General features: G+C 39.1%; 1 protein-coding gene across 2 annotated transcripts in view; it reads left to right on the top strand.

Moving 5' to 3' along the window:
- The first annotated feature begins 418 nt into the window (after nt 1–418).
- Nucleotides 419–17,283, top strand: part of kcnip4a (potassium voltage-gated channel interacting protein 4a) — a 45,563-nt gene continuing 28,698 nt past the window's right edge. Inside the window, exon 1 of one of the 2 annotated variants that reach the window (XM_015054117.1) lies at nt 419–605. In XM_015054117.1, coding sequence (XP_014909603.1) covers nt 497–605 — 109 coding nt within the window. In that variant the 5' untranslated portion in view covers nt 419–496. Of the gene's footprint in view, nt 606–12,072; nt 12,763–17,283 lie in introns of those variants that run through there. The other variant, XM_015054115.1, reaches the window with a different exon arrangement.

Consider the following 17,283-nt stretch of genomic DNA (forward strand, 5'->3'; position numbering starts at 1 on the left):
GTTGCCGCAAATGTTGGAACAAACTCCCCCTGGATAAAAAGATAAAAACAAACCCATCTTATTTTTAGGTAAACATCAATGCTTTTCTGAATCTCTTGTGACTTAGATCTTGCTGCTAGCATCTGTCACTGGTGACTTGCACTGAAAGGGAGCATTAGTGGACAATCATCTGTCATTAGGATGCATCTTCTCTTCCACCCTTCGGTCTATTATTTATCTTTCTCAATGCGATTACTTTCATTCATTCTCCTTTCTCCCGTTCTCCCTTCACAGCTCCGTGTGTATTTTATCTTTGCCTCCCCTCCTCCTCCCTCTTTTTCGCTCCCTCTCCCTTCCACTCACTTTTCTCCCCCTCGCTCCCTCTCTGACTTGTGCCGGTCTCTAATCAGAGCCACAGATGCAGGGCTCTTAAAGTGGAGCTAAATGGCCCGCTAACAGTCCTGTGCACTGGGTTTTTAAGCGTCACCGGCCATGGGCAGGCTGTGACCCGGGCGACATGTTGACTATGAACTTGGAGGGACTGGAAATGATCGGCGTGCTGGTAGTTGTGGTTGTGTTTGTGAAGGTGCTGGAGCAGTTTGGGCTGCTGGAAGCTGGCTATGACGGTAAGGAAAATGACAAACTGTTGGTTTTACTTTTTATTTATTCTTTTGGCAAACTTTTTTATGCCCAGGTTTTTTTTTTTTTTTTTTTTTTTTGCATTTGCATTTGCACTATTTGGAGGAATTTGACAGCTTGGTTTGCTTTGAGGTCTTTCAGAGATGCCACATGTTGCTCACAGGAAGTTGCTCTCCTTTTATAAATGTCATGATAGAATTATTCTACAAGCTCTGAGTTATACAAGTGGTATATTATGGAAGAATGTTAAAAGAAAGGCTAGTTTCCTATCATCTGCTCATTCAGCCACCACACATGTCCTATAAGCTATTTTAATTTCCCACCTTCTGTCTCCCTGACTCACCTGACGGCTGCTTACTACCTCAATAGTTAAAGATGACTCGTGCATTGCACATTTGACCAACTATTAGGATTTACCATCCTGCTTTTAACGATTTCACTCCTGCTTCTGGTGTTATTTCGGGATCACGTTTCATATTCGGCAACCGTTGTTGTGCTCAATTTAATGGTTGCTTATCAAATTAGGAGGAACGTGGATTGTTTGTGAAAGCTCGCATCATCTGTGAGCTGGATAACCTGTTTATCCAAATGAGAGTGAGACAGCTGAGGACCAAATGTCATGCTGGAGCAGCTGGAAGCTTAAAAACTGGAACAATCTGGGAAAAATGACATTTCTCCTGTTTGCTAAACATAAAAAAAAAATCTGGAACATAACAGAAGTGACTGGAAATGGTGGAAAAATCCTACTTTTCTGCACGTAAACCCTTGTGGGAATTTATCAAACTGCTGAAGCTACGTTCTACGCTACTTAAACAATAAGTCCATACAGTTAATACAGGCTAATGCTACACATACGATGGCCAGGAAAGAAGTTAATGGAATTTGTTTTGTCCTGATGCAAAAAGAAACGTAAAAAAGTAAAAACCACTGCAAAACAAGACATTTTCTCACCCAGGAAACCTCGCTGACAAACACCCGATGGTTGCCCCCAAATGGTCTGGCTGCTGACTCACCTTTAGAGGTATAATTTTTCTTGTTTATTGATGAAAAGGATAAATCTCATCTCAAACTGAAACTGGGTAAGATGCTGTCCATTCAGGGCAAGTTCTCTGTTTCTGACTATAAAGAAGAAAAGTTGGTCCAGAGTTGCAGTAAATCAATGCTAAGGTGATAAGTTAAGTAAATTACAGTCACGGTGAAAGGTGCCTTTTTTTCATGGAAGGGTTTTTTTATTTTAGTTTCTGTGTAGCTTAATGGGGAACAATAGCTGAAGCAATGCCCACTGGAGATTTGTCAAGGTGCCACACTGAATTTTTGTCACCAGAGTGTGAATCTAATATTGAATAGTTGGGTCTCTCAGGCTCTGAAGACCACCTGTTATTTATAAGATCTGTTTTCTGTGCAGGCTGCCAAGCTGCTTGCCGTATGGTTGAGCTTTCACAGGCAACAAGCAAACGTCTCCCCTCAGAAACTAGATCTGGTCCTGGTTTTTGGAAAGCAATTAGAGATTTTTTCATGTCAGTAATATGTTTGATGCTTACTTTTGTTTTCTACTTATCTTTTTTTTGTTTGCTATTAAAATTGAAGGAAAAAAAAGGCAATCCAAGCTCATTCACGATTTGTCAAGGAGGGTTACTACTTTTTTTTTTTTTTTTTTTTTTTTTTTAATGTAAAGCAGCTAATGGAAAGACCAACTGGCAGAAACTTGATCTTTCTTGAATTGAAAGGATTTTATTATTATTTTTCTCATTGTGCACAATCCACTTTTTAACCTAAAGTATGTAGGTTTGACATTTTTCTCACACTACTTCCAAAACGATGCGCTGATGCACGGTATAAACAGACCTTCACAACACAAGCCCAATCAGCCAAGATGTTACACAGAAACTTGTAAAGGTTGATTATTACTCTGTGGTATTCTTTCCACTTGATGGCTTTTGGATAAAAATAGACTTGGAACACAGCCTGACGCAAATGGCTCTTTTCATTCTCGGTGCTCCTCTTTAGTTGTGAGACAGTGAGTGACAGTGGCGTGCCACCAGTGCTTGGGGATGTGACAGCTGACAAGGACGGCAAATTATCCTGCTGAACGTGTGGCTTTTACCAGCCGGCACGTTTGAATAAGTGGCTTTAACGATAATGAGTCAAGGCCACACTCACATGTATATGTAGTCTTAAAATAGCTGAGCTTTATGTGATGAATTACACATGCTGCCGTAATGGTGTCATTTAGCCAACTGAAACTATCTGGGGCCTCTCCTGCTTTCTCTTCTGTGTTTATATGTGTTCTTTTTTTTTTTTAAGGATCTTTTGTCTTATCAATAATTCAAGAGAAGTGACAGATTTTTTAACAGATTTTCTTTTTTTTCTGTAAAAAAATAAATAAATAAATCTAACAAAACGTAATTGTGGCGTGTGAGTTGTCGACTGGATGTCCAAATAATAATAGGAAAGATCAAACTTTCTGAGCGGCAAATCCCAACAATAGTGGGGCGTCTCACTTTGCCCGGAATGAAACTTTAAATGTGTGCTGAAGAAGTTGCCTCAGCAAGTGAGAGAAAAGAATAAACTGTGTCAAAGAAAACACCAATCCTTCAGCCTTGAATTGCATCATGCATGATCGTCTCTTGAGCTTTTATTGTATTCAACTTAATTATTTGCCACCTACTGGTGCAAAAGAGTTAATACAGCATTTTTGATTGGAGTCCCAGGGACCAGTTGGATTTTCTTCTCACTGCTCATCCGTGTGTGTGTTACTAGAAAATGCTTACAGGGTGTACGGCTTCAGATTAATGTGGGGTGTGTTGCATCTAGTCTATCCGGTCACATCTTCTACAAAGATGATTTCCCGCATTCGTAATGCCACGTCATGCAGGCATGACGTGGTTAGAGCTCAAGGTTAGAGCTAATTTAGAGCAGGTTTACTCTTGCATGCATAAAGGGATGATTACTGTTTACACCTCATAAGCCCCGTGATGTTAGGAATGTAGAAAAGAGCCGATAACAAGGAGGCTGTTTGAATAGAGCAAGTTAATCAACATGACAAAATGAATCACGGCGGTGATCTTTTATTAAATATTATGCGACTAATCTGTCTCTTTTTAATATTTGTCCTATTATTGCTATTCATAACCTGGGAAGAGTGTTCCTTATTGCTTTCATTTTGCTATCTGGAAAATGTTATTCAATGAAAGAGTAATAAAACAAAGTGAACTCCAGGACAATTTGTGCAGTACTTGGCGGGGGTCTTGAGTACTTGAGTAGACATTAAAGCGGTGGTGTTGCGTTGCATTTCTCTCTGCCGGATTTTAACATTGTTAGCGATGTTTTCACCAGCATTAACTCTTAACACGTCATTAATCTTAGCAATAAGGGAACCACAGTCTTAAGAAACTGCATGAAGGAAGATGTAATTTTGTCTTTTCCAGCAGGATTCCTTTTGCTTACCGAACGTCCAAGGCTGGACTTCTGACTGCACAGTTTATTTGCACTCAGTGACCCTCTTAAACCAAAGGCTAAGTAAGGATTACCGTACGCTTCTTTTCAGCTAAGACATTCCCCTTTATTATATTAATTTAACTCTAAGGCTGCTTCTCATTTAGTTTTTTTCATGACTATTTGGACTCAGCCTCTCTAAGGGTGTCTAATTCATTTCTTGTTCATTATCTATGTCCGAATACGTCTTTCACCAGCAGCTATTTTGGTAACTTTGCCAACAAAGTTTCATGTGTACAAAATTTGTTATATTTCAAGAGCTTGCAGAACGAAAATCTATAATTTTGGATGTGATCTCTGAGAATGGTCGTTTTCACCAGGACTAGGTCCGAAGAAATAAATTTGTCTTTCAGATTCAGCAGGTTTGTTTAGACATTTAATAAATGGTGCTGTATAAACAATCTAAATCTAACTGAATTGAATAGTTGCCCTTCTTTTTAAAGTATACCTGACTGATTACGCTCTAACTGGGATAAAATGCAACAAACCATGGCCTTAGTGGATTTAGACCGTTAGACACTAATCTATGTTAACTCAGAATGGGTTCGGTGAAATTACTAGTGTATTATGTGTACTGTTGTAGCTTCATGTCCTCCCTGTTCCTGTGTTTGTGCAGAATTCTCACATAACTTTGGCACTTCCCAATATAACTCGAAATCTGTACAACAAAACCACGGCGCTATGTATTATTCCGGGCCTTGGTGTGATTCTTCACTCTTACTGGAGCTGAAAACGCCACATGTCCTGCTTAAGAGGGGTTCATTTACATTTGCCTTGAATTTCAAAGACTTGTTGGCTCATTAAATTTCTGGGGGTTTTTCTCCATAGGGCTTCATGTAATTAAATGCTGTTTGGGGTGATATTAGAATCTCCAATATTGTACTTACTGATTTTCCTACTTTTTAATGGTCTCTAAAACTGTTTCTCATTAATATCTTCTTTGCTTATTAGTGTTATCTTACTCAGTTCCTTATTAGATTCATGGACCAAACAAATAAATTATATTATCTCATTTAACACTCTTCCAGCAATGGATGTCTCCACACAGTTAAATCAGAATAAGGCGTCCCATTATTTCCAAACATAGATTATTAAAATTGTTTTAAAATTACCTCAGGAGTCCATTGAGTCAGAGATATATTTTTGTTTCTCTGCAGAAATGGTTTCAGAAACCTTTTTGAATTTTTGGTTAATTTATTTAGAAAAATCTTATACAGCACTATTTTACGTCACTTGGAAGGACGTGTGAACATATGGCTCTCTGCAGAAATGAATCTGATTTTAACTACATTTATAAGAGGAAAAGCAACTCAAAACCTGATGAGGTTTTAATTAGATGTTTTTGCCATTCATTATAATGTTGTGAAGCTCGGTTGCAGTGGTGAAGTACTTGGTAAAATGTTTTATGGTCACATTGCCTTTTTTTTTTTTTTTTTGTAAAAAACCCATTATTTATACATACTGGTACCATTAAAAGCACAGGGTGTTGTACTGGTCCATTATTAGCAAGAATTATATTGAACGATTCAGGTCAAAATAGTTCATCACCTAAACTTTCTGAACTAATTCATTACTCCAACGTGAACAAGGTTATTTTCATTAATCAAATCAGAAATAAAATTTAAAATAATATATAGGTGCAGATGCTTAGTTTCTCCTCTTTGTGCAAACTGTGTTTTATTGTGATCACATTCTGAAAAAAGTAGTTTTCATTTTTATTTGTCATCAGAAAAATCTGAAAACCGTAATTTGACTTTCAAAACTGCTTTTATATTATCTACCTTTTGAAATCGCTGTAAGGTTGATGTTTATTTTAAATTGTGATTGAGCATATAAAGATTACAAAACATCCCTTACTTCAGGGGCAACAGGTGAACCTCTTCTAAAAAAGGTCTGAGGGAAAATTAGAATTCATTAAGTTTCACCTTCCACATTTTGTCTGAGTTGGATATCAAAATAAATTCAGGTTACATGTTTCATTCACTTCAGTGCCATTTTGAGCCGCACCCACTTCAGGTTTGTCAAGTAAAAAAAGCATTGTTAGAAGATCTCGAAAAAAGGGAACATTTGAAAGTATTCCTGCGCTGCTCTGATAACGGGTATAAGGTGGCTGCTAGTCATTATTTCTCAAAATCTCAGCTTGCCAAGAGCACATTACTTCGGTAAAAAAAAGAGAACTTTTCACAAAACCCCATTTACATGAAATAACTTGCAAATACCACAGGAAAAAAAAAATGTTTTATGCATATTTTCAGCTCTGTTGCCTCCGTCTGTTGACTTTTTACCTCTGAAAATTTTACAGTATTTGTGTTTTAAACAGATCAATGGGACTCCTTCAAAGGAGATGCATCTGCTGTTGTAGTGGTGCTGATAAATCAGAAGCAGATATAAAAAGTGTTCATATCTGCAATTACATAACCTCATGGCATATACTCCACTTGAATTGATTTCCTCTCTGTCTTGCCGGTGAACTGTGCTCTACATATTTAATGTGTGGACGGTGGCTCCGGCCTTCCTGTTTTCTCTCTGCAATTTCATTTCACCTTTGCACTACTACATTTACTGTCCCCAGCTAATGCTTGTTTCACACTGCCTTTTGCACCTTGAGGTTAATCGTCACTGGCACGTTGCTTCTTAAGAATACTCCACTGTAAACGACATGACGAGCTGCGTCCAGCGAAACCAGATGTCCTGCTCCCCGTGGCAACATGTTGCCTTTACCTGTGGCAACAGTGGGGTTAATGTGGGCAAAACAGGGAGACGACCAGGTCAATGTTATCTGCTGAAGCACATTGCCCCAAGCTTTGTGCTACTGTCCATTTCATCAAGGCATTGACTTTTCCCTGTAACACTATGATGAACAATCTAGGTAAAACTGCTGCAGGACAGACGTAATTTTACTTCAGCATAAATATATTTAGCTTCTGAAACTTCTGTATTAACCTGGACTTGTGGCTGATATTCAAAGTTGTTGGTTTTTTTTTTTTTTTTTTTACCATTTTCTTTCAGTGGTTAGTTTTCCTGCTGACTTATTGCTTGAGATTAAAGGAGAGTATGCTTAGCACAAACTATCCAACAACAGCACAAAGAAAATATTCACAAACATGAGGTTAAAATTCCTGAGTGAACAAAGAAATATGAGCTTGAGCTGCTGACTGGTCAAAAATATTGACCATATTGACTGATCTAAAGTACGCTCTGGCCTGTGTGATAATCTTGAATAAAATGACCCTTGTCTTATGTTGTCTTAGTGTTTACGTTATACAAAATTATGTAACTAAACGGAGAGCTACTGCTGCTTAAGCGCACACACAGTGACAACAATAGGTTTAGAGGGGTGGTACTATGTAGTTTACTTCACAGTTACACACTACTTAGTGTTAATCTCATCACAATAAAAATGCCTCAATTTTTCTGTCCAAGAGACAAAATCTGGAGTGCTTCAGTTTCAGCTCTGTTTTTCTGCAATCACTTTCTAAACTCTCTTTAAATGAACATTTTCAGAACTTTGCTACTGTACTTTATATATATATATATATAAAACCTAATAAATTGACAATCCTGGTCAGGACTCATTTTGATAGAGAATTATATGAATTCAATTAAATTTATTTTAGAAATACTTTATTAATCCCAGAAGGAATTTAAATGTTGCTATAACTCACATTACGAATTTGTTTTAAGAAGTTGTAGATGCTGTGGGGGGGGGGAAGGATCCTCCTGTAGCAATCAAATGATAATGAAAACAGCAGAGCCCATTTGTTTGCTACCCACCCGAGCTTGAATTATGAGACATCTGTTACAGTTTGAGGTTTAAAAGAAGGGCACAATGAACTATGCAAGAGGCAGCTCAGCTGAATAACATAACGCACAAAACTTATTGGGTAATGTATAAGGAGCAAGTGACGGCTTAAAGCAAAGTCAACTCTTTTAGCTTTGTAACAAAATCTTGGATGACATTTAATAAATCGGAATAAGAACCAAAGTTATTGTTGTTTGGTGATTGGCCAAAAACAAAACATTTGACTACAGTTTCACACATTTGCAACTTTTAGACATTATGTCTAAATATATAAGTTTAAGAGGAAATAAGATGCAGGATTAAAAAAAAAACAGATCAATGCAGGTTAGGATTGATTATTTTTGTTTCACAGCAGAGCAGCTGATGACTAAGGCTGTGAAGTATTTATCCAAGAGACAGTTTTGGGGAAGAAACACAATCTTTGGCTGCTAGTTTCTGCGAACAGCTCTCTGTAGCGCTGACTTGTTGGCAAAAGTCTAAATAATTAGTGTCCAGATTGTGTGGGATCTACAGAGGTTTCAGCTTCTCTTTTCCTGACCCCAGATCTGTATCGGTCCCGGATGGAGGGACGGTGTGCCCTAATCACCCTCTTTGGACACCTTATTATTTGTCGCAGTTTGGAGTGGACCTGTCCTTGTTTGGACAAACACAGGACAAACTGAATAATGGCAGTGTAGAAGACGACCAGCAGCATCTGTGAAATGTTGTGCTTCTTGATTTGCCACAGGATGAACAGTCTTCTTCCAAGCTTTGTCCGTGTGTGAGGACCAGCTCAGGGTCCCGAGAGAGTGGTTCCTAGAAGCTGAAAGTGAACCACAGCGAATAGAATGAGCTGAAATCAGTCGAGTCATCCATGTTCAGGTTTTCGTCCCATCTACTGTTTTAGCATAAAAAGGGTAAAGAGACAAACATTACATTTTTATGTCCAGAGAGACAATTGTCGGCGTGAGCCCCACAAATAACTCAGTGGTTTCAGTCACCCCACGGCACTCCATGCCTGATTGCCCATGCCGCTTCACCGAGGGTTGCTCTGGTTCACAACACATAATTGCCAACCCTCTCATAGGCGCCACCTCTGTAAGTATGACAACCTCATTTATTTTGCGTTGGGGGGGGGGAGGGGGAGAAAGCAGACTGAATGCTTACTGCTGCTTTGCATGCCTGAGCAAACCCCCTACAGGTGCCACCTAATTATATCAAACTTTGAGCTTAAGCTGATGTGTAAACAACGAGGCGACCTCATCTCTGCTCGTCCGGCACACCGCCGTCGCTTTGATTGATGATGGGTTTTAATGAGAGCCACTTTATTTTTGCTGGAATAATTTTTTTTTTTTCACTGAGTGTGGCTCTAAGCTACAGGGCAGATAAAACCTGTTGAATTATGGAAATTGAGCTGTTTGGTGGTACTTAGTTTCTACATTTAGTGGCTGTATAGAACAAAATAATACTGGGAGTTAAACGCTACAGTTTATTACAGCCGCAAGTAAAGGTAGGTATAAAGCTAATCCTGCTCAATTTAGATTTTATCTCAATTTTCTGCTGTTTTCCTTGCTTGCCGCAGTTTTCAAAACCGTGCAGAAGAAACAATGTTTGCAAGAAAACGGTGATAAACAGTAGTTCCCAGTATTTATTGCATTTAATGTACCCTCTGTTCACCACAGAGGAGCAATTTGTTCAGAAGAATGTGGAAATCGCTTCAAATTGGTTTCTACCTGCCATGAAAAGCAGAATAGTAAATTATGTTGGTTTTTTGTGAGTGAGGCTGCTGCTGCTGTGTGTCTAAGATAAAGGACTTGCCCAACAAATGGAAACATGTTGGACTTGAGTGTGGTTTGATTGCAGGGAAAGTTCAAGGTTTCATCAGTCTAATCATTCTGGTGATGAGTTTTAAATTGTCATACTTAATTGTCATAATAACTGATTATTTAACATAAAATGCAACCTTTTTGTGTGACATTTTAATAAGCTTTTCAAAACAACTTGGCTGGATGTGATTGCAGACCCCTCCCCTCCCCCTTTCTAAATGAACTATTTGTTGTAAGTTGATGGCAAAAGTTCTGAGGTGAAGACCTCTGCTGACCCAAAACAAAGGACAGCTGCCTTTTGTAAAACTAACAAAGCATTTCAAACACTTGAAAATCGTACAGTGTTGGACTGGATAATCACATGTATTTGCACAGCGGAAAAATACTTAAATCTAAATTTTCTTACTGCTTTTCCATCCAGCATAGGAGTCAGACTACTTCTACCTGCAACAACTAGCAGGGAGAAAGTCTTTTAAAGTAGTTTTAAGCCCCAGTGTTAGATAGGCTGCACCCAGAAAATGTTACAGTTCAAGTGTTTTCTGCACTATCCTGTGCATTTCTTTACGTTTTCTTTTATTCTAAAGTGAAAAATATTTGATCAAAGAAAAGCAGAATCCCACCTGTCTTGCGTTCCTTTGTGTGATGTGGTTTGGAGCGTAGACCAGGTCTGGGCCACTGAATGTAAAGAAGAGACGTGTTTGTTAGCTTTTCCATCCGTGCGTCATTTATCACAGAGCAATTGAATAAGCGGTGAGTTACGATTCCTTTCAGGGAGGCAACATAATATTCTGCAGTGATGATTGCAGTTAAGCTGGGAGTCTTGTTCTTTCTTTCCTTCTTTTTGCATTTTACAACAGTAATGTGTGACTCAAGCAAGGCTAGGAAAGCAGAGCAGTCAAAATAATCAAATAGAGTGCAGACATATTGTTGTTCCAGCCATCAAGTGCTACTTATTTTACTCACAAAACATTTTTTTAAAAAAAAGTTCAAAAGTATGTTTTAGATACTTTTAGAAACGGTGCATTGCAGTACATTGAAATATAAATAAAAAGTTAAAAATTTCAAGTTGCTGTTAACTTTGATTTTTTTTTTTGTACATGTAATTTTTTTGTTTTTGGTTTGCTTATGTAAGATACTTATACTGTCTCTGGTTCTGGAGAGGTTTAACACAGTTGGAGCTCTCACACTGTGGCTCTCACAGCTCTGCAGTCCGTTCCTTGTGAGTGGGGTTGACTTCACAGACATATCCACTCTGAAGTTCTCCCTGTTGCTTCTTCAACTTCTCCTACCAAGATTGTTTTTCCTTCCACTAAACTTCCCTCTAATATGCTTGTACACTGTGAGCTTCTTTAGCTACGGCCTTTCTTTTGTCTATTCCTCCTTGTGAAGTAAACGAGGAGTAATAGACCGGCCATTGACCAGACAGTCGATGGACGCCGTCATCGACTGTCTGCTGAGTCAGACGTCTTCCTTCTGATTGATTGATGTTAGATCATAGCATTTCTGTTTTAAAATTCCTTATTATTGCCCTCGTCTAATATTCAAATTGCTGACAACCTGCATTTTGGGTTTTGTGCAGAATTAAGTCATCAACATCAGAAGTAACAGGAAGACAGGGTTGAAATGTGTCACTTTGTGTGTGTATGTGATGCCATGTTGGACTTTTTTTTGTTTTTTTTTTGCCTTTTTAACAGAATCCTTAAATTACATTACCTTTTATGGAATATTCTCATTTATTAATATGCACTTGTAGAGAAATCACTGTGGATTAGGAGAAAACAGACTCTCTGGAGAAGGCCAGCAGATGGTAGTATTTTCTCTCCTTTGCTGCCAAATACTAATCACATAAATCAGTCGCTTTCTGTCTTTCTGTGTCTGGTTTTCTTTTTCTGTCTGCTTCATGCAGGTGGACTTCAAGTTAAATCAACTGTTTTAATGAAATCCGTTTAAGCAGACACGTTCTGACTCGCCTCGGACATTTTTTTTTTTTTCCCCAAATATGCACTTTTTTAAAAAATACTTCATTTTTGAATGTGTTTGTTTGCGCTTACTTTGAGCTTTCTTTTTAAACGAGCTGACAAAAACGTTGTGTTCTCAACTGTTGGAAGTGAGCTGCGCATGATTGATTAACATGCCCGCTTTTCAGAACGGTCCGTTTGTTCGGATGCAATTACCGTGCTCACTTTCATCTTTTTGTTCCCCGTTTTCTGCCTCCACAGTCCTTTCTGCAGCCACAGAAGCTCACCATTTACTTGATTTATTAATATTGCTAAACAGCACAGTAGTCAACGGCGGTATTATAATCTTGTGACACTTTCTGGGCTCCCTTTCATATTTCAGGAGCTGCAGTTGAAGTTAATTTAAGCACTTCCATGGAGAAGTTCTTGCAGAGCGCCTCTTGCCGCTGCCCTCCCTTCACCGCTCCCTCGCTCAAATCCACTCCCTCTCTTCTTCCCTCCCCTTTACATCGCAGAGAGGCAGGGTGTTCGCGTGGAGGAGCAGCAGAAAGCCATAAACTGTCAGAGAGGAGCCAGATTTTCCTCTGTCCTCCTTTTACACAACTGCCACTTCTCTCATTTGAGGGGGGAAGACGGGGACTTTTAAGGTCATCTATTCTAAGTTTTAACCGACTTCTTCATGAGTTTACGATTCTTCTCGCCTGGCTCTTAACCGGAAGGGAGTGGGCTCGGCTCAACCTGACCCTCAGACTGGATTTAGGGAGCGGAGGGGTAGAAGGAGGGTGCTGGGACTCGCCCGGCCGGTGCTCGCAGGCTGGGGCAGCGCTGGAGTGGGTGCAGGGGAACTGGAGTGCAGGACCGGGTGGGAGTGCTGGTCCTGGTCCTGGCGACGCCTCGGAAGGGGAAGAGACTGGCTCGGGCTCTGGGTTTGGGTCGGGGTATGGTGGCCCGGAGTGGGCGGAGGGTGGAGCGATGCTGAGCGCCATCTGGGAGACAGAGGGGCTGCAGACGGTGGGCATCGTGGTGCTGGTGTTCGCCTCCATCAAGCTCCTGCACATCTTGGGGCTCATCAGCTTCTCAGAGGGTAAGACTCAGAGGATGAGGGCAAGAACAAGGGACTGAAGGAGAAAGATAGAGACGAATGTAAACGCTTATTGTGTGTTTCCTTAAGTTGTAGGGTTTGTTTGTTTTTTTTTTAATTCCCCGAAAAATATGCCAGATTCATAGGAAGCTTTTATTTTAATATTAAATCAGAAAATGTGTCAAAAATCCTGCTTTCTTTGAGCTTATAATGTGGCTTGAGGTGAGAAGTTATCCTGTAGAACCAAACTCTTGAGAACTGCCTAATTTTCAACCTTTTTTTAAAAAAAAAAAAACAACTTTGCAAACTTTTCAAAAGCAGAACTTCTCAATAAACATGTTTTAGCTTCGTCTAATTAGAATAATGCATCAAATGCTGCAGCATCTTTATTCTGAAAGCAGATAAGCAAACAGGAAAACGTGAAGCAGGAAAAAAGCTTTTGTGACCCGAGCCGAGTGTTGTCATGGAGCCGTTTCAAAAGGAAAGGCGTTTCATGGAAACTCCTTTTATATGCTTCATTAAGCAGATACGAATTGCTTTCCCAACTTACAGACTTCTGCAGGGGAGCTAACGCATGACACGAAGCCTCCCTCCCTGCTTTCTGTTTCGCCCTGTCGACGCGATCCGTTTTTCACACACGTGTCCCAAAGTCTCATTACTTTCAGAAAGTCCCTGAAATCGTGGAGCTTGTCAAGCAGACGGCTTGGGTATTGATGTCTGCATGCGTTTCCAATCATGTCGTCTGGAGAAAGAAAACCGGCTGTGGAATGGAAAGGGAGAGAGTGAAAGACGAGGAATGGGATTTAAAACGAGGCTGAAATGATTTTTCACTGTGAGGTGAATAGTTTTGAGTGTGACATCACAGATCTGTTTGATAACGACGTTCTTAAGGTGATTTAATAGGAAGTGTGATAAAAAATCAAGCCAACAGTGCTTAAAAATATAATCTTACTACTTTGTTTCTGAGACTGGAAGCTGCAAGTAAATCAGTGGCATGAAAATGGGACATTGATGATATTTATATTTCTTTAAATGGCTCTTTTATGCATATTTAAAATGGGACTTTATTTTATTGTAGGTAATTTTCTTTTTAAAGAATTTACAAAAAAAACAAAACTTCTGGTCATTTTGTCTCATCACTCCATTAAAAGATAAAATATTTTTATCATTTTGTTCAAACTTATCTACTCTTTAAAGGAAATTTAAGTTTCAGCATTTATTATATGTACCTTATAGAAACTGTGGTGCCAGTTATTTTGTAAAAACAATATTTTTTTTTTTATCACAGTATCATTCTCCATTAAATGCACATATTAAAATTAAAATAACACATTATCCACATCTTTACAGCTCATGCATCTTTAGTAAAAAGATTAATTTATTTTAACGCTGCTTACTTAGTTGTGTCAGTAACTGGGATAACTAAACATCACATGTGATGGACATTTTGATTTTCTTAGTATTATGGCTACGTTTTTGTGCATGAAGTTGCAATGACTAATCTTCTGGAGAACATATTTTAATTCTGAAGTCCTGATCTGATTTGAAATATTGAGGTATATTCAGTTTGTCAAATTCTTGACTACATCCTCATGTTGTTGAATTTCTCTAATAGGTTTTATGTAATGACAGGACTGACCTGCCAACATGGATGTTAAATACGGTAAAATGGAAAATGCTAGTTCACTGTGACACATTTATTTTGCAGACATTTTAACTTTGTTGATCATTTACACATGCTCAGTTTTTCTTTACAGCACCACAAGCCTGAAATCTTGATTTTGCTTTTATGGTCTCCCTTAAGTGTTTGAAGCGTAGCGAGTATTTTGAAGTCAGAGTTTCACAATTTAAAGAAGTTTTTTTTTTTTTCTTTAAATTGCTAAATTGTTTTTTAGCACACTCTTGTTTTGAGTCACACTGATGGTTTTCTGAGCCTGACTGCCCCGTTAAAGTCACAACACAGCATCTTAATGGAATTTAAGCTTGAACTTTGACTAGGACATGGAAAAACCTCTTGGGGTTGCTCCATGTTGGACTTGTTGGTCTGATCTGGAGCTTCATCCTGCTTCATGACTGAAATACTCCTAACCAGAAGGTCAAGAAGACATTGTACTGCAGGATTTTGTGCTGAAGAGCAGAATTCATACTTCCATCAGTTACAACTACGGTTAGTTTTAAGCACAATTGTTTATGTGCTTCACTTACCCGTAAGTCCAAGATTTGTGGCAACCATTACCTCGTGTCATACCTTAGAGTTTTAATACCTTTTTTGTTATTTTTTATTCAATCCCCTATGGACACAGTTACATTGAAAATGCATGCTCTGCTTGGCATTCACACCGAGCGATGTGTGCACAGCTGGACGCTGCCCAGTACGATCGCGTCTCTCCACTCTTGGCCACCTGAGCAGCTCCATAGGGGCGTCTGGGGGGACGAAGATAGTACGTGAAAAGACTCTGCGGAGTACATGTTTTGGGGGGCTCCACAGCTGGGCTTCAGCTTTGAAACGGCAACAGCACAGAGGCAGCAGGCTGAAAAGCATGCCCCCCATGTGTTTTTACATTGCTCAGATTACTGTATAGCGTCAGTCGGCTGCAAAGTGAAACTGTACGCTGTGTAAAAACCGAGTCAGAGCAGATAAGCACATTGAAATTCCAGCAGGGATTTTCCTCTGTTCTGCTGCAAAGACTGGAAAGGAAGTTTATCATCAGCCTCTCCCTTTCACTGACTTGCTTTTATTCTCTCAGAACCTTAACAAGGTCGTTGCATCAGACTCTGCACTCACCAAAGCGTTCAACTGTAAATACAAGCAGCAAAAGTGTTTATGCTCCTGCTGTCTGCCTCGAGAATGGTGTTAAGAAGTAATTGCAGCTCGGTTTTCCTTAACGTGGTGTGGAAAATAATACCTGAATGTTTTTTTGTTGTTGTTGTTTTGCTGGCTACCATTTACTTCATTTTTCTAACATGTTTAGAGACAGTCTATCCTGTTTGCGCTTGAGTGGGTGAGACGTGGAGAAAAGTAACACAATGTACCTCTAGGAGTACTTTTACTGTGTCGTACCTTTCACTTTACTTGAGTAAAATTTCTGGATACTTTATCTAGAAAGCAAGTAGCTTCACTGAGTAAAGAGCAAACACGTCACAGTGAGATCTCTTGCTTATACACAAGCTTTGTTCTTCTGTTTTCTTCTGAGTCTTTAGTGCCATTTGGCGACACAATAAACACCATATACATTATCACCAGGAGTACTATAACCAACTTTATGGATTATGGAATGCATACCTGCATTCATGGCTACTTTTTCTGTTTACTCAAGTCAGAGAAGAAGGAGATGAAAATAACCCGAAGAACTGTCAACACAGTTTTTGAATCCATGTTATCTTTGCCGTTTGGATACAGATGATGAAAATTGTCATTCTGGACTTGCAACAGACTTTCTATGACCAGAAATTTTAATCTGTTTGTACCACTTACTTTTTAAGCGCTCAGTCTAGTTTAAAAGCCTAAATGCGACGAGACTGAATGGTCTTTTTTGCTGCTGTTTGCTGGTATTTACCGTGATCAAGCAGGTCTGACGTGTATGTCACAGATGATCAGATCTTCCTGATGGCACGCCCTGCAGTTGCTCTTTGCTTCGTCTCAAACACAGTAACCCACCGTGATCATCACGCTGTTCATGTTCAGTTTAATATTGTTAAAACTAAGCAACGTGTGATAGATTTAAGACCGAGCACAATAAAACATCAGAGGCACATTTTTTTCATTTTAAGTGCAGTTGCTGCATTTTTATGCGATTGTTTCGAGTCGAGCTTTAATCATTGCAGTCGAGTAAGTTGAGTTTGCTTTTAATGTTTCAGTTGTTTGTATTCACCATTCATCCATCAAACCTAACTGGGGATGTTTATCTTGGCAACACATCTTGCTTAATAAAAGACTTGGAAACAGGTAATTGAGTTTAAGATGGAGTTTTCTTTTTTTTGTTTTTTTGTTGTTGTTTTTTTTTTGCAAGCAGCTCTCTTACAACCTGCAAATGTTCACCAACGAGCCAATCCGTTTAAAGATTTTTCGACAAGCTCGATTACCCTTAGGCTATTTTCCAGGATGCCTATTTAGAGGAGCGACTTGACCTTTCTCTGAGCGTCCTGGCGGCAGGTCCCTCTGGAGTCCTTAGACACATGAAGGACATGGAAAGAAAAAAAGCAAATTGAAAGGAAGAGACCCGTCAGTTTAGGTCAGGAAAGAGAAGATGGGACATCATCATTTGAGCAATCGGTTTTGATTAGAACATCAACTATAATATGTTCCGATAGGGGAGGAATTTGAGATGCATCAGAGCCAATTATCTAATGTGGAAGATCGCAGAATCCCGGGCTTGTCTTTAAAGATTTAGTTCTCGTCCCAGTGACTACATAAGAAATATTTGAATTTCTAAGAATAGGTTGCTTCAGCAAGTGGGCTTATGACAATGGGTTGTTCATATAGTGCAGGATCTTTATAAATACAGGTTATATATATATATATAT

This window comes from Poecilia latipinna, unplaced genomic scaffold (assembly GCF_001443285.1).
Source record: "Poecilia latipinna isolate Pla-1442-1.1 unplaced genomic scaffold, P_latipinna-1.0 Scaffold1229, whole genome shotgun sequence".
NCBI lineage: Eukaryota > Metazoa > Chordata > Actinopteri > Cyprinodontiformes > Poeciliidae > Poecilia > Poecilia latipinna.